Consider the following 18,045-nt stretch of genomic DNA (forward strand, 5'->3'; position numbering starts at 1 on the left):
AATTTTTTTGAGTTTTTTTCTCATCAATCATTTTTTTTGATTAATTTAGAGTTTTGGCATGTTTTTTATGGATAAAAATCAATTCAAATATATACGAAATGATCACTCAAATAAACTCACTTGTATTATGACCATGTGAAGCGTGGATAAATTGACTAGTACTAAAAAAAACATTTTCTTGTCCACATGTAGTTGCTAAATTTAAAGTAGTTACTAATTACTTAAACTTATCACTCAAATAAATCCACTAAGTCAAAGAAAGCAATGAGAATAGTGTGTTGCTGATCTTACATCTTATAAAACTTGGCTAGTGAATTCACTAGTTTTTGAAGACTTTTAATCACAAAACTTCTATTTTTAAAAAAGGATAAATGTACATTCAATCATAACTTTAACTTTCAAATATTCTTTCTAAATTATTTTCAATATTCACATTTTTTAATGTTCGAACACATGTTTAAAATTAGGGTTGCTTATTAGACGAATATTATGCTTAGCAATTGGATTTGTTAGATATCAACTTTTAAATATACTAATTTGCTAGCCAACTAATAATATATAGTTGGTTCAATATCGGATTGGTAATTATTAGACAGTTATTGGACAGTGTAGTAGCTCAATCATTTCATGCTTCCTTCTTTTACTTTCACTCACCAATATATTAATCTCCCATAAAGCAAAACAATTTTTCTAACATTACATAAAGCTAATTCTTTAGCTATAAATCACTGTAAGAAATACACGAAAACCTAAATTTTAAGGGTGCATAAACATACTTATTTGTACAACAAATATTCACTTGTACAATAATTTAATATTTCAAGACTTAAATTAAATATACTTCAAATATACATATCTATATACAAGAAGTGAAGGCTCGTCAATTATGATCAAGACTAGCTAACTAGTAGACCAGTAAAAAATCCTACTCACAAAAACGTATCAAGTCATATAAGGAGCGACAAAATTTTAAATGGGGCTTTAGGTTAATTATATATCTAGGGGTAAAAATGTAAGTAGATAAATCTTAACGGATTAAATGTTTACCCAATAAAAAATTTGAATAATCCGCACCCACATCGATAAATCGCTAAGTAAAAATTTTAATCTGTTCATCAATTGTTAATTCGATAATCCAATAATCCAATACAAATAAGCCAATAAATCAATTTCATAGTTAACTTATTGATTACGATTCGATTTGAATAGTTCTACTTAAAATTATGAAAAAATAGGAAGGAAAAGAAAAGGCAAAAACAAATTCATTTGGTTGTTCATTAAAGGGTGGACATAGTTTGGGAAAAATTGAAATTCAACCGAAATTTCAATTTGCTCCAAAAATTATAGAGAAAAAAATTGAAAAAGAAGAAACCAACATATAACTAAAATATTGTCTTGTTCAGTGACACGTGTCCAACAGCCCACGATGGAAAACAACTCAAACCAGATAACGCGCGACCGGTACCAAACGTTCGACTTCCAATTAAACACAGCACAAACTATACTCAAATGTTTCATCAACACAACAGCGGTTACATTAATTTAGATGCTACACGAGGGCGGCAGCGACGAATTCCACCGCCGGCCGGACCCGAGCACTGCCGATGCAGCTACTCCTCGGGTCCTAACCATCTTATCCTACGTGCTTGAAAAGCTAGTGGCACGGAACGACCAATTGCTAGTGCTGGGCCGTCAGGGTGCTCATGATAATGGGTTCATGAGCAACGGAAAAGGAGGCCCGCAGAGGGTACTAGGGAAGAATTTTAATGCGTTTCATGGGGTGAAAGCGCCGAACATAAGTATACCGAAGTATTTGGAGAGGTTATACAAGTATACGAATTGTAGCCCGTCTTGTTTTGTGGTGGGGTATGTGTATATTGATAGATTGGGGCACAAGTATCCAGATTCTCTCTTGGTTTCTTTGAATGTGCATCGGCTGCTTGTCACCAGTGTTATGGTTGCTTCCAAAATGCTCGATGATGCGTAAGTACTTCTTTACTCTCTCTAGACATGCCAATAAATATTATTTGAAATTGTTTTAATTTGTTTGGCTTGATTTAGAGTACATGTGGGTCAAGTTAATTAATGTGAATTTGGAATAGAAAGTTTAATTCTTCCATTTTTGTACAATTTTGTTGTAATTTTCAAAAGTTCAAATTCATTACACTATTTAAACTTCATGTAAGAGTCAATTGAGCGTGTTGGGTTAAATTTGAGCGGGTCATAATGGTCAAGTCAATAAACGGGTTAAGACCCAATTGAACCCAATTTGTACTAACTTTAATTGTTTTATTTGTTTTTTTAAAAAATATTTTAGTACCTAATTTTTATTTTTTAATTATGGCTATATCTAATATATCAAATTAAAAAAAAATTAAAAATATTTTGACAAAATTTCTCATAATCAATTTGGGTTACATATTAATCTAATTTTTAATGGGTTAAAATGGGTTGGATTGAAATGAGTTGGAGTATTAACCCGCCCAAACTTACACGGATCGATTTGATTTTGCCACCCCTAATATTACTCCACTAGCTTTATATCATCCTAATTTCAATCACCATTTTTGCTTTTAATAACTTAATTATTTTAATATCTTAAATTTAATACTCCCTCCATTCAATTTAAGTGCCGTCGTAGTTTGACTGGACACGAAGTTTGACTGGACACGAAGTTTAAAAAATAAAAGAGAGATTTTTAAATTTAATGGTCTTAAATTAAAATTTTGTGTAACCGTTTAAATCTTGTGGTTTTAAATTTGTTAAGTAGAATATTGGAATAAAAAAACTTACTAAGTATTAAAAGAAACACTCGTTTTGAGACAAATCAAAAAGTAAAGTAAGACACTTAAATTAGGACCAACCTAATAACATTTTAGGAAGCACCGGAATATAACAGATATATTTATACATCTTAATTCTTAAATATTGTGTATGGTGGTGGTGGGGTGGGGGGAGAGTGACATGAGGGCTTGATATAAGGAGCAAGGTAAACTTATAAGTGCAAACTATTATTATGAAGAATAGTCATTTCATAACAATCATTCGATTCCCCTACTTCCACTCCAAAAATATAAAAAAAGGATTTTAATTGTTTGGTCTTTTAGTAGTGAAAAAGTATATAACACTTTGTATTCTGATTTTTTTTTTCCCGTTAAAATGTATTTCAGACACTACAACAATGCATTCTATGCTCGAGTTGGAGGAGTAAGCAATACAGAATTAAACAAGTTGGAATTGGAATTACTTTTCTTGCTAGATTTTGGAGTTAATGTGAGCGCAAGAGTTTTTGAAAGTTATTGCCAGTATTTGGAGAAGGAAATGTTGAGCAATGGGCCAACCCTCAAGATTGAAAAGTCAGTTATTAATAGCAGTGTTAGTACTGTTGATGATGCCACTGAAATTTCAGTAGAAGATACTGATCACACTTCTTCACCATCCCAATTGCTAGATTGAATTTACGAGTCAGTGATCACAGCTATAAATTCTAACAAGATGATTCAGTAAAATGTAAAAAATATTTTCTTGTCCCTACATCACTCTTTCTATATTCATGTAACATATCTTGGTTGTGATTGTGATTGTTATTGTGCGATTGATCGCTTGGTTGGAAGGATTTGAGTTTTTGTGAATTATTAGGACAAGTCTATTAATGTACCATAACACAATTGAGTGATTCATTGGAAGGATTTGAGTTTTTGTGAATTATTAGGACAAGTCTATTAATGTACCATAACACAATTGAGTGATTCATGTAATTGGACATACAAGTTACAAAGAGAGAAGTAAAGACCATACTCTTGCTTTTTGTTACTATTTAATTTATAAGATCATTATACTGGTTCGAATACTGATTTTTTATTTTTTATTTTGAAAATGATTGCAAGGCTTTTATAAGAGTTCAGAAATTAAAAGCCTGGTAACTAATTGCATGAGTTGGGGGTTCAATTATGTTACTAGCCTGTGAAATTGTTATCAATATTGTTTCTAGTTTCTGGATAATCTATTAACTATAAGATATTAGTAATATCATATTACACTGACAAATTTGGTTAGAGATTTTTTTATTTTTAAATAATGGTGGTGTCTAGTAAATTTTTGTGCGCTTGAATTAAGTACCATATACTATAATTGAAGGGGAGCCTTGGAGTAACTGGTAAAGTTGCTGCCATGTGACCAGGAGGTCACGGGTTCAAGCCTTGGAAACAGCCTCTGGCAGAAATGCAAGGTAAGGCTGCGTACAATAGACCCTTGTGGTCAGGCCCTTCCCCGGACCCCGCGCATAGCGGGAGCTTTAGTGCACCGGACTGCCCTTTTATACTATAATTTAGTAAAACACATACAAAACTAACCCTTATTTAATTCCCCTTCATCCTTCTCTTCCTTCGATGTATAATTTTTTCTCTGATAAATAAACTTGAATAGTATTAAATTAGAATTAACATTTAACAAAGTGCTATGCAATGTAGAGTTAAGAGTATAAAAGAACACAAGATAATTCATTGAATAGTATTAAATCAAGATTTCGCTAACAAAAAAGCCTTTAATGCTATCCAATACCTCTTCCTCTTCCAAATGTTTTAACGAATATGCTTTTTTGATGTTGAAGTGTGTTCCCTGACTTGTCCGTGTCAACAAACAATTTGAAATATCTCAACTTTTTAAAAACAGTTCCGAGTCAAATAGCAATGATTCGAAACACTTTTTTTTTTCAAATTCAAAAAGTTCTTCTTACTTAGAATAGGTCCGTCGATTCAACATTAGATAAAAAAATTCACTTTTGGGTAGTTTAGGTGTGTAATAGATTGATGATAGTTTAAATGTGTAACTGATTTTTCGATACAATTTAAGGAGGTAATTTATGTCTTTCCCTAGCATATTCTCCTTTTAACTTTTTATTTTTATTTTCCTTCGGAATAAAAGAAAACAAAGAGTCTTTATTTTCTTGGAAAAATGGATCAAAATTGCTCATACACTACTATTATAAATTGAATAACTTTACCTTTCTTAAAACTTTTTTTGCAAATATTACTCATATTATTTGGAAAAAAAATTACCCGACAAATCTTCAAGTCAAAGACAATTTCAAATTATAAGCAAATTACCAAAAAATAGGATATGTGAAGCTTTTTATTCCACATTTGTTAATTATAAAGGTAAATACGAGACAATTCACCGATGACATGATTATAATATGATAAAAAGTTTAATATATGATCAAACTTAACAATTGCAAACAATGTAATGGCAAATTGTAACCATTTTCCTGGTTCTTTTTTCCTTGATAAAAATTAAGCAATTGATCAAATGTGTTCTTTTATACTCTTAACTCTACATTGCATGGCACTTTGTTAAATGTTAATTCTAATTTAATACTATTCAAGTTTATTTATCAGAGAAAAAATTATACATTGAAGGAAGAGAAGGATGAAGGGGAATTAAATAAGGGTTAGTTTTGTATGTGTTTACTAAATTATAGTATATGATACTTAATTTAAGCGTGTAAAAATTTACATTTGAATAATTTAAATATGTAATAGATTATTATAATAATTTAAACGTTTAATTAATTTTTTGATATAATTTCAGAATGAATTTATGCCTTTTCCTAATATGCTAAATGTCTAATATCACCCTCTCCTCGAAGGCTGCGTTTCTCTGTCCCTATTTGTCAATTCCATATTTATTTCGATCAAAAACTTGGACTACAAAGTCACGGTGGAGACCGCCGAAGAAGCTGAAAGCTCGATTCACCGTTCACCGGAAAACTCAACCGACGACGACGAAGAGCCAAATTTTCTGAATTTATTATATAATTACTACAAATAACATGGGTGATAACTCCAAGGACGATTTCCTTCAGCTTATCAAGCGATTCGGCGCTTTTTTGACCGTGAAGATTTCTAATCTCTTCCACACACTGGTAATTCCTCTTCCTCTTTCCCAATCTCCAGTTTTAACATCTCTTATTTGTGAATTAAGCACTGAAAAATTATAATTGATGAATCATGTTTACGGAAAAAAAATCCAGTTGAAGTTTGAGCTGTAGTCAGAGATGAAAATTGGTGCTGGAAATTCCTTAATACATAGGGTTTGTAAGGGTTATGCATACATTACCTCACATGATTACAGAAAGGGCTTTGCTAAGCATAATTTCTTGCAAGGAGAACTATAAGTTGACGATTAGCACCTTTTGCTAATTATACCTTGATATAAAACTTGTTACTAGCTGCTTACTTTACTTAGGCAGCTTTAATCCTGTTGAAATATGGATTAGACCTTCTCTTGGTGTCGTTTGCATTTTTAGGAGACGCATTTCCACTAGACAAAAACTAAGGTTTGAATACTTGAAATCCAGTCACTTATCTTTATCTTCTATAAACTTGAAAATTTATATCTGAAATGTGCTAGCTAGGCCACTGAAATATATTTTAGAAGTACCATTTAGGACCGGTGTCATGAGTGTGTCTGGCTTATTGTATGAGTTGAGAGACACTTGAATTGGGAAATGGAGATTATCAAGGGTTTAATTTTGTGATGTAGAGATGATTCTGATTAAAATATCTATAATAATCGTACCTCAAATGTCATAGAAGTGAGTAATATTAACAGTTGTGTAATTGCAATCAATCTCTTGTCTCTTCAAACTTATGGTGTTTGCAGATAAAGTTTTGTTGAAATCTTGGTTAAACTTAGTGCTCAACTTTCTAAATTGTTTAAGCTTGAATGTCTAGTCAAAAGTTGTTCCCTAACATCGCTTTGTACTATTGCTGCTTTCTGTTCTTACTGCTAAGTTGTGATTTCTGGTTGTAGTTCCAATAGAACTTCTCACAACTTTTTTTCATGTTGAAGATAAAATGCATTTCATTATTTGATAGGTATTTGATTTTCTTTAGTATGTGCTTCTTCTCTGCCACTATTGGTCTGTCCATTGTCATTCATCCTCTAGTTTTTGTTCTCTTGTTTGCGTTGTTCTCACATAACTGTTTCTTGGTCATCTTCACATGTTCACATGTTTAAGCAGTCCTTTCAAATGCCAAATTTGTTCTCTCTTTATTGTCACTACAGCCTTACGCATAACCTCTCCATTATTCAGCTTGTCTGGAGTCCAGCGGCTCTCTAAGGCTTCGATGTACTAGTACCTGCCACCAAAACATCGTGAAGGATTCAGTGAACGTCTTGAAACTTAGTAACACAAGATAATTCACTGAATGGTTGTTAGCCTATCACAGTGACCCCTATGCTGATTTGGAAGCATAGACTGAGATTCTAGTAGCTAGTGTAAGCAGTTTAAGCTGCTGAGAAATGGTTGTAAGAGAAGCTGAGGGTGGAGGAGAAAAGAAGTGAGGGGAAGAAGTTCTTTAACACAGGTTTCGAACTGTGTGCCAGAGTTTCTCAGTTGTAAAATTAAAATTTGAGAAACACAGGCTTATCTGATAACATTGCTGGTTTAGAGTTGCGCCTCACAGATTAAGAGATTGGGTGAAGTTATGATTTCCAACTATTTTCTTGACTATGATACTTAATATTGCTTTGTTTGTTCATTAGCAAATTGCAATAGAATTTTTAGTTTCCATCATGTATTTATTACCATATCCAGAAGATCACCCACAGGATGATGTTTCTCAAGGAGAAATGTCTAGTCTGCTTGGTTAATTTTGACCTTCGATTTTCAACTAAAGAAGTATACAACTTCAGTTCCGTTGTTTGAGATTTGGTTTAGGCCAATTTGGATGGCTCCCTGTTTATTTTTCCGATTTTTTTTCTGAACCATCCCAATGTCCTTTTTCTTCTGGGTTGTGCTTTCCTGTCAAGTGAACTCTTTTGCAATTCTCAGATTGACATCATCAGAAATAAATGAAAAATGATAGATATTGAAGGAAAAAACTAAACTAGTCACCAATCAGATGGTATGAAGAGTTAACCTCTAATCAGACAGCACATAACACTGTAATAACTACCTTGGTTTGGGATTGCTCGAAAGGTACACATCTAAAAGTGTGGCTCTCCAAATTATCCATACATCTAACAGCATTCGGGAGCAGTGCATGTAATATAGGATGCCATAAAGCAATGCTTGTAAAGTGTGAGTGGCCAAATCATTCAAACCACTTGTAGAGTTTGGGAAGGCAGTGGGTGTTAACTTAGCAATTTGTGGTCTCCACAATCCAATAAACTGCTTTTTCCATAATTTTACGAATGAAGACCTTTTCTGATATAAGTTGTGATATAACTTTCAATTTGCTTCATCCCAGGAGGATCTATCAAAATATTCTGCTTTTTTCTATAATATGACGGTAACAGCTATTCGGTGAATGCAGGATTCAAGATCTGTGGGGGCCATAGCAGGTCTTGCAGTTGCTATAGTTTTTACCTGGAGAGTGTGGAGATCACCTAGTGGACCACAAAGGAGGATTCCTAAGCGACAAGGTGCGACGCCTAGTAGTTCTGGTGTAAGCACTCATTCAAGTGCATATGTGCCACCTTCAGGAGTTATCTCTTCTTCGGAGGATTCAAATGCTCAAAATGTTATTGATGAGTTCTTTCAGCCAGTAAAGGTAGATAGCAATCCTTCTCCACTGTGAGCAGAATAAACGAAATGTTGTCGGTGTATAATTAACTTTTCCTTGTTCTTTTGCAGCCAACACTTGCACAGATAGTTAGGCAAAGGTTGAGTGAAGGGAGGAAGGTATATTTTTTCACTTCGTCTGTTGTTATGTATTAAGTAATTGGATTTTTGGAGGCCTTGTATGGCATGCCTTCTTTTGTATCTACAACTAAAACGAGAAATGTACTCAAAAGTTATCTAGTGTACTAGTATTAGCATTAGTGATTGTCGGGAATTAGATAGTGATGGAAACTCTCAAATCTCGTTGTATTCATGTAGATACAGTTGGTTGCCGTACATCTAGGGGAATCGAGATAACAAAACACAAGTCCTAACCATATACTAATAGGAGATACAAACTAGATAGTAATCAACAAGAACTAGAATACACTAATATTTCCCTTGCAAACTTAAGGTGGCTCTAAAGAAACTGAAATCTAGCCGAAGGCAAAGGCTTAGTGAGGACATCCGTCGGTTGATCTTTGGTGGAAATGAAGCGGACATGAAGATCCTTTCTAGCAACCTTATCTCCAACACAATGATAATCTATTTCCACATGTTTGTTCCGAACATGATAAATCGGATTATGAGATAAATATGTTGCACCAATATTATCATACCAGAGAGTTGGGGCATTAGGAGCATGAAAACCGAGTTCAAATAGAAGAGATTGAATCCAAGTCAATTCCGTTGCTGCATCTGCCAATGCCTTATATTTTGATTTTGTCAAGGAACAAACCACACTCCGCTGCTTTTTGGAGGTCCAAGAAATTAAATTGTCACCTAAGAAATTTGCAAACCACTCGTGGCCTTACGATCATCTATGTTGCCAGTCTAGTCCGCATCGGTGAAGGCCTGTAGGTGAAGATACGGAGAAACAAAGATGATGAAAGACCATGTCTTGGAGTGCTGAAGATATCTCAATAGGTGTTTCGCGACAGACCAATGATTTACAGTCAGAGAACGCATGAACTGACATACTTTGTTAGTCGAAAATGCAATGTCCGGCCTCGTCAAAATGAGATATTGAAGGGCGCCAACAATATGCCTGTATAGAGTAGGATCATGGTAAGTTGGACTATCCTTTTGGTATAGTGGCCATTGGAGTGAGAAGAGGTTTGCCAGCGCGCATGCCTTCTTTGTCCAAAAGATTGTGCACATATTGGGCTTGAGAGAGCTCCAGTCTGGAAGACGATTTCTTCACTTGAATGCTGAGGAAGAAAGTCAGATCACCCATATTTCTAATAGAGAAGGTGCTTCCCTGAGCAATAGAGAGCGATGAACTTGTCATTATTCCCTGTCAAAATAATATTGTCAACATATACAAGAACATAAGCAATAATACCACCTGAGTTGAAGATGAATAGGGAAACATCCGTTTTAGAAGGAGAGAACCCCGAGACAACAACAACAACAAATCCAGTATAATCTCACAAGTGGGGTCTCGGGAGGGTAGTGTGTACGTATACCTTACCCTTACCTTGAGAGACACCAAGGTTTGTAGAAGCTTAGTAAAGCAAGCTCGTGGAGGTTCAAAATTCTAGTGTTTGATGTCGATGATAAAGCAAGTTCTAGCGTGTCCCAGGTTTCTTTTGACGTGTTGAGACTGGTCACAATAGATAGAGTCTCCTCTGATTGTGATGAGATCAGCAGACTCATGACTAGTTGATCTTGTTGAACCCATTGCGCATTGAGAGGTTTGGGTTGAACTTCAATGGATCCTTTGGGTTGGATCAAAGGAGACTGGCATGGTCTTGCTTTTGTGATAAATTCAAGAAGATTTTGGCTTTTGAGGTATTGTAATAGTTGATTTTCCAAGAGAAAGTTGCTCCACGTGAGCTTAAGAGAGGTGAAGTGATGTGTGTGAGAAAGCGAATTGGAAGATGACATATTGATTTGAAGTTAGCATTCATGATTGTTAGGAATTAAATAATGATGAGAACTCTCAAATATCATTGTATTCATGTATGAGATATATATACAGTTGGTTGTCGTACATCTAGGGGAATTGGGATTACAAAATACGAGTCCTGCCATACACTAATAAGAGATACAACTAAATAGTCGACTAGAACTAGGATACACTAATAGATAGCGCTTTCAAGTAGTGTATTGGTGAGAAATGCATTACTCTATTGAAAATCCAGGTTTTGCTTGCTTATGATGGATTGATGATGATTGATTTCATTTCATGTAACATTCATAATATTGATTAAAGAGAGATTCAGTATTGAGGAGGACATCAATTGATTATAGCGAAAAAAGGTGGGGTTGTGGAGGGGGAAGTGCTAAAGGACTAGAAACATCAGACTCCCCTTGGGTGTGGCCTGTAGAGGAACATTTTGAAGGGGTGATAAGGTTGAAGTGGTGAGATCACTTTCAAGATAAATGAAGGGAACAAGGTCAATTTTTGGGGATATGTGATGCTGGGAAAATGCATAGAGACTCCTGTTTTCAAGCATCCATATTATTTATGTCTAAAGAGGATGACATTCTAATAGTCTCGGAGGTTACAAGAAGAAGAAGTTCAGTGAGACTTAAGCTTTAACAGGAGCCATCAACACTGACAAGTAGCGCTGTAGTGGTATTTCGAAATGTTGTTGAGTTGCTGAATCAATAAAGTTTTCGCATGAGAACCAGGATTTTTGGAAGTTGTTTCAGAAAAGGTAGGGGTAGGCCGAAAAAATATTGGGAAGAGGTGATTAGACAGGACATGGCGTAACTGCAGCTGACCGAGGACATGACCTTAGATAGGAGGGTGTGGAGAACCCACATTAGGGTAGAGGGTTAGTACATAGTCATGGTAGTCTATCGTATTAGTAGACGCTTTAGCATACTATAAATTTGTTTTGTTCTCCGATGCCTGCTATTATCTTATTACATTTTTTACTTTCCGTACTTTCCGTACTTTGATTATTCTATTTTATTTGTAGTGTCTCCGTTCTGTGCCTTATCTTATAGCTTTGAGCTTATTGACCACTTCACTTTTTAGCCTTATCTAACGTCTTTTTTATGCTTTATTGAGCCGAGGGTCTCCCGGAAACAGCCGTCCTACCTTGGTAGGAGTAAGGTCTGCGTACATTTACCCTCCCCAGACCCCACGTTGTGGGATCAAACTGGGTTGTTGTTGTTGTTGGGGGAAGGGTGCGAAATGATAGGTTGTTTTCAGTTTAATTCATATCATATTAAGCTTTTGATCCGGGAGGAATTGGTCTCACCACATCTATCCTTTTGGATCCCTAGGACGTTGAGAATGGTACGTTTCTTCATTTGGTTGCAAGTAAGGAGAGTGATTCTGACAGCTAAAAACTTGTGAAAGAGGAGGAGGTTTACAGTTATTGGTTGGTGTTCATTTGTAAGAATTGGCTACCACCTCCTTCTGCATTATCAAGTAGTCTCTCGCTTGTGGTGAGAAATCTTTAGATGGTTGAGCTATAATGGGTGATGGCATATTCTATGAAGAATACACTGTTCATCTGAGCATTTAAAAGACCAAAGAAGAGAATATACAAGATCACAAACGTATATTGGTCGCAGCTAAATATTAATTGAGACGAAAGCTTTAAGTCCCTTTGAAGATCCATTTCTTTCTAGTGATATGCAGGTTTACATAGTAGAATGCAAGCGCGAACGAACTCTGAATCCAGCACCCCTAACCACAACTCACCCGCTGAATCTTCAACATCAGTCGGTTGGACCTAATGAAAATTAAATAAATAAACGAAATGAGCGTTTTCATTTTTGAAGCTCTCTTCCTGTTTCAGAAGGAATTCTAGACTTTAAATCTTTAATTGATGTTCCTTGAGGAAATATTATCTGTATAAACTATTTGTTCGGTTGCTGATTTACTTGTTCGATTCTACTTAGTGTGTGACAAGCTTTCCTAGATAGATAGTAGAATGCTTCAAGTATTCACCAGTCCTTATTTTATACGCTTTCTATTATTTAATAAATTCCATCGGTCTTATATGAGCATTTCAAATTGTTTGTTGATCTGAACAAAGATAAGAATCTTTATATAATTAGTGAATCCACGGTTTGTTTCATCTGGAAGTATGTGGTTTGATAATGGTGGTCTGTACCTCAATATGAAGATAGCCATATACTAATATCAATGTGGGACGTCTTTTCAGGCTTAAGTAGCTAAAAATCTTTCTTAGTGATCTGTTTGGTAATGGTGGATTGTCTGCGGCTTTCTGGTAATGGTAGCACAACATGATTTGGATATGGTTTTAATTACAGGTGACATGTAGGTTACTTGGAGTGATCCTTGAGGAAACTAGCCCTGAGGAACTTCAGGTAATTATTTTTTCAGGCTTTTTTTATGGACCGGTGTTTAAATACAGTTGACATTGTTTATACTTTGTCTTGACAGCAACAAGCAACCGTGCGATCCTCTGTACTCGAAGTATTGCTTGAAATCACCAAATTTTGTGACCTTTATCTCATGGAAAGAGTTCTTGATGATGAAAGTGAAGTGAGTTCTCATTCTTTTATTTATGTGTTCTATTTGTTGATTTGTGATTTTTACTGATGTGAACCCTTGTTAGATCCTGTTTAGCTGGTTTAGAAAGAACAATGTCGTGTTGCCTTATAGAATTCGTTTGATGCCTTCCTTTTTTTGAAGAATATGGAAATGTACCTACTTTTGTGGGCATGATTCGTTAGCTTTCTGCACCCAATAATTTAGCACTCTAAACTTGCCATACAACAACAACAACCACCTAGTGAAATCCCACAACGTGGGGTCTGGGAAGGGTAAAGTGTACGCAGACCTTACTCCTACCAAGGTAGAACGACTGTTTTCGAAAGACCCTTGGCTCAATAGAAGTATAAAAAGAGGTCAGATAAGGCTAAGAAGTTCAAAGCGATATGAAAAAGCAAATAACGAAAGCGACACAAATAAAATAGAGTAATCAAAGTACAAAAAGTAATAGATAATAACAGAAGTCAGAGCACAAGAAATTATAGTGCACTAATGCGCCTACTAATACGGATGAATAACGAGACTATGTACTAGCCTTCTACCCTAATATGGGTCCTTCACACCCTCCTATCAAGGTCATGTCTCGGTAAGCTGTAACTGTGCCATGTCCTGTCTAATCACCTCTCTTCAATATTTCTTCGGCCTACCCTTACCTCTTCTGAAACCATCCATGGCCAACCTCTCACACCTCCGCACTGGGGCATCTGTGTCTCTCCTCTTCACATGCCCAAACCATCTCAGTCGCATTTCTCGCATCTTGTCTTCCACCGAGGCCATTCCTACCTTGTCCCGAATAGCCTCATTTCTAATCCTGTCGCCCCTGGTATGCCCACACATCCATCTCAACATTCTCATCTCGGCAACTTTCATCTTTTGAGCGTGAGAGACCTTAACTGGCCAACACTCCGCCCCATATAACATAGCCGGTCTAACTACCACTTTGTAGAACATGCCCTTAAGTTGTGATGGCACCTTCTTGTCATATAGCACATCGGAAGCGAGCCTCCATTTCATCCACCGTGCCCCAATACGATGTGTGACATCATCGTGAATCTCCCCGCTACCTTGCATGATAGACCCAAGGTACTTGAAACTACTTTTCTTTTGGATGGCCTGGTCACCAAGCCTAACTTCCGCGCCAACCTCCTGAGTTGTCTCATTGAACTTGCACTCTAAGTACTTTGTCTTGGTTCTACTCAGCTTAAATCCTTTAGACTCCAAGGTATGTCTCCAATCCTCCAGCTTAGTCTTTCAGTAAGGGAAAAAGGACTACAATTCAACCTAAAAATCAACTTGTTGTGCCTTTATAGTGGCAAAAACTTCACTTGTTAATCTTTGTTGTTTTTCATAGATTTCTTTCTAAACTTGAGAGCAATTAATTCTTGCCTTACCATGAAGCACCATGCAAAATGGGAGCAAGAGCCAATTGACTATGAGATGACATTGTATTTGGCTTTCTTTTGAGATTTCTCATTTGCAAATTCCTTGTCATGGAACTTTTTCTAAGTCTGCTTGGAGTTCGGAACCTGGACCAAATTCTTAAGAACGAGACTTAGAGAATCCTAAAAGGAGAAGAGCCAGAACTCATATTCCAATTTGGGGATGCTTTACTTACTTTTTTTCCAATCAATAGTTACAGTAAGTTGTGACTTTCTCTAGTTTGGTTTATGGAACTTACATTATTCCCAAAATTGGAATTGTAAGATTTCTCTTAGGATTTCCCCAGGCAAAAGCATTAGTCTTTTTACATTCATCTTGGGTTGTATATCTAGTATGCTTCATAGCTACCTTGTCATATCTTAGCAGCCACAAATTCTTAAACATGTGGGTGTTACTTTAGGATGTGTAAATGCTGTGTATGATGAAGTTGCATGTGTGTATCAAAACTTACATTGTTCATTTCTATGCATATTCATCGCATGAACTAATATGTGCAGAAAAAGGCCCTCCTGGCTTTAGAGAACGCTGGAGTGTTTACATCTGGAGGCCTGGTCAAAGACAAGGTAGTAGCTAAATAGCCTTTTACCATCTGTAAGAAGTAAACTGTCTATAATACATTGTTAACCGTTGGTTTCTCTTCTGGGAAAACATCGACTTGTTTCTTTTTCCTGTCTTTAGAGAATGCTGGAATGGTTCTTTCTGTCCAGTTTCATGCATTATATGTTACTGATTAGACTGCATATGCAGGTTCTCTTTTGCAGCACTGAGATTGGACGCACATCTTTTGTTCGACAACTAGAACCTGATTGGCACATTGATACAAATCCAGAAATCACTTTTCAGCTAGCGGTAATCATCATTCTTTGACTTACAATATGATCAATGAGCTCATCATCATGTTAATTGTTCTTTTCATTCAATAAAAGTAAATTCATAGGCTGAAAATGTAAATACTTGAGATGATAAATCCAATCAGTGATCTGTTTTGTGTTTCTTCTTCTCTTCTCGTCTCTCTTTTTGTAATGGTATCATTCTACTGCTGCTCTAATTAGGTTTTGCAATGTCATTCTTGATTCTACTATTACTCAAATTAATCTCTAAAACTTCCTTATCCTTCCACACCTCCTGTTAGAAACTCCATTTGCTATCAATTTGGGTTCTCGATTCATATTGTAATTGCAGAGGTTATCTATTAGCTATAATTTGTGTTCCACACTGATTGCAAATAAAATATGTTAGTGCAGGGATAAGTGTAAGATTTTGAGAACCTCTAATTTGATTTAACAAAGTTCAACAAGAACGAATGATTTAGAGGATCTACATAGCAGATCCAAGCTAGTTTGAGATTAAACAAGACAAGTCACTACAATTTGGGTTCTTGATTCATGGTGTAATTGCAGAGGTTTTCTATTAGCTATAATTTGTGTTCCACACTGGTTGCAAATAACATATGTTAGTGCAGGGATAAGTGTAAGATTTAGAGAACCTCTAATTTGTCTTAAAATATTATGATCGAGTATTGGGATGAATTGGTCTGAATAGAATGGAATGTATATAGGATTTGTATAGTTGATGCTAGCTAGTTTGAGACTAAAGCAGTGGTTGTTGTTTATTGCAAGTTATTAAGAGACCATAATGAAAGAGAGGTTGGGACTAGATGAGAGGATAGTTTAGTGGCTTTCACATTTAAGTATCTTCTTTTTTCGGGACTGCATGGCTGACCAGTGGATGAAAAATTAGACAGAAATGTTAGATGGGTCACTCAATATTAAATATTTAAAGACTCAACTTTCCATATTCTTCCTCTTATCTGCTTTCCTAAACTTCTCATGCACATAATGGCTCTTAGGGGTCGTTTGGTAGAGTGTATAAGAATAATTCTAAATAGAGTGTATTACAGTATTAGTAATGCTTGCATTAATTATTTCTTATGCATTGTTTGGTTTGGTGTATTAAAAATAGCATGTATTGCATATTGTTTTAAAAAAATATTTATTTACAAAGATACCCTCCACAAATGTGGTGGAAAAGATGTAAAAAGGTTTTGAGGGGCAATTGGGTTTTTAACCATGCTAATGCATGCATTAAATCCCATTGCATTACTAATACCTAGAAATCAATGGTATTAGTAATACACACCTTAATACACAATAGAATGTATAATTAATGCAAGCATGAAAAAGTGTACCAAACAAGGTACTACTAATACAACAAATTAATGCATGCATTATTTTTGCTAATGCACTCTACCAAACAACCCCTTATTTACATAAAATTATTGAGTTTGCATGTATTAGACATGTATTCGTAGCCAATATTTCACATTTGTTGGGGACACATGGTTTTATTTTGTACGCATTTCTAAAATAACCCGGTGTTTCTGGAGCAGAAGCTAAATTGTTTATCATTTCTAATACATCAGTAGGGGCAGAGAAGCTGCTAAGGTTGGAAACATTGAAGGTCTTTTCAATGTTTAATGCTCACAAACTATTCTGTGACAATGTGAATGCCTCGTATGTGCAAGAAGTTACTTGTTCCTTGCTCCGTTACACAATGTGTTTGCAAATAGACATTTGCTTACCGTAAAAATTGATCTTTGGGTTTATTCTTTTATGGGAAACTTTTAATAGGATGATTCATTCTAATGACCAATGTGTCCTCTATTTTATTATTATCTAATAATGTTTATTTCTTTACTGGTTGCAGAGATTCATCAAATATCAGTTACTCGTTTCGCCTACCAAGCCAGAAAGAACAGCAATCAATGTCTTCAACTCAACAACATTGGAGCAGTTCTTTGGAAGTGTTTAGATGCAACCAACAATAGCTCTAGCAAATTTCGTTTATTTTAGTTGTTCTTTGTCTTCTTTTTCCCTTTTTCTTTTGTTATTGTTCCCCCTTTCTTCTCCTCTCTACTCTACTCAGCATGTGAAAATCCTCATATGTTTTGACTCCTCATTTTTTATGGTTTTTGTTGGTACCTGCTGCTTAATAGTGTGAGATTAAGAGGCACTAATTGGAGAGCACTAGTATTGTGGAAACAAATCCATCAATGTTGCTGTGTAATGATATCACCTCTCTTTTCAAACATAGATGTGAGTACCATTGTAATTTACTGCTACCTTGCATTCATTTTATTTTCCTATACAAAATCCTGAACTCAGGCCTATGCATGCTCGAGCTCTGTATTTGATTTTATCATGCTCTTCAACAACTTTGCATGAAGCAAAATCAAAGGAAGAAACAGAAAGAGAGTAGTATAAGAGAGGATCTATCTATGTAAACTTTTAGCTAACCATAGCTCCACTCCTACAACTTCAATGTTTTTCTTACAATTTTGAATGATGATTCCATTAAATATTTTAGTTCCATTCGTTTAATGAGCTGAATCTCTATACGTTTGAATTAAATCAAGGTTAAATGTGTTCAGTAAATTATGTAAGGAACAAAACTGACACAAAGAAACAATTCAAGGACTGAAACTGTTATTATCTTTAAAACACATTAAAGA

The 18,045-nt window shown here is 35.3% G+C and overlaps 2 protein-coding genes across 2 annotated transcripts; both read left to right on the forward strand.

Moving 5' to 3' along the window:
* Window positions 1–1,478: 1,478 nt before the first annotated feature.
* LOC129892012 (cyclin-U1-1) lies at window positions 1,479–3,808 on the forward strand. The gene is made up of 2 exons (XM_055967532.1): window positions 1,479–1,983; window positions 3,171–3,808. Exons 1-2 carry the CDS (start codon window positions 1,547–1,549, stop codon window positions 3,454–3,456), a joined length of 723 nt encoding a protein of 240 aa, XP_055823507.1. The 5' UTR covers window positions 1,479–1,546; the 3' UTR covers window positions 3,457–3,808.
* A 1,823-nt stretch (window positions 3,809–5,631) lies between these two features.
* On the forward strand, window positions 5,632–17,655 carry LOC129892003 (peroxisome biogenesis protein 22). The gene is made up of 8 exons (XM_055967522.1): window positions 5,632–5,923; window positions 8,322–8,558; window positions 8,642–8,689; window positions 12,851–12,907; window positions 12,984–13,085; window positions 15,032–15,097; window positions 15,282–15,383; window positions 17,241–17,655. The coding sequence occupies exons 1-8, from the start codon at window positions 5,831–5,833 to the stop codon at window positions 17,343–17,345; spliced, it is 810 nt and encodes a 269-aa protein (XP_055823497.1). The 5' UTR covers window positions 5,632–5,830; the 3' UTR covers window positions 17,346–17,655.
* Window positions 17,656–18,045: the final 390 nt, after the last annotated feature.

This window comes from Solanum dulcamara, chromosome 6 (genome assembly GCF_947179165.1).
Source record: "Solanum dulcamara chromosome 6, daSolDulc1.2, whole genome shotgun sequence".
In the NCBI taxonomy this organism is placed as follows: Eukaryota; Viridiplantae; Streptophyta; class Magnoliopsida; order Solanales; family Solanaceae; genus Solanum; species Solanum dulcamara.

What these genes read in the sequence shown, in the direction of transcription:
- LOC129892012 (XM_055967532.1), top strand. Translation starts at nt 1,547, where the DNA reads ATGCTACACGAGGGCGGCAGCGACGAATTCCACCGCCGGCCGGACCCG. An exon ending in TCCAAAATGCTCGATGATGC is followed by an intron (nt 1,984 to 3,170) that starts GTAAGTACTTCT and finishes AATGTATTTCAG; the next exon opens with ACACTACAACAATGCATTCT.
- LOC129892003 (XM_055967522.1), top strand. Translation starts at nt 5,831, where the DNA reads ATGGGTGATAACTCCAAGGACGATTTCCTTCAGCTTATCAAGCGATTC. An exon ending in GGTTGAGTGAAGGGAGGAAG is followed by an intron (nt 8,690 to 12,850) that starts GTATATTTTTTC and finishes TTTTAATTACAG; the next exon opens with GTGACATGTAGGTTACTTGG. An exon ending in AAATCACTTTTCAGCTAGCG is followed by an intron (nt 15,384 to 17,240) that starts GTAATCATCATT and finishes TACTGGTTGCAG; the next exon opens with AGATTCATCAAATATCAGTT.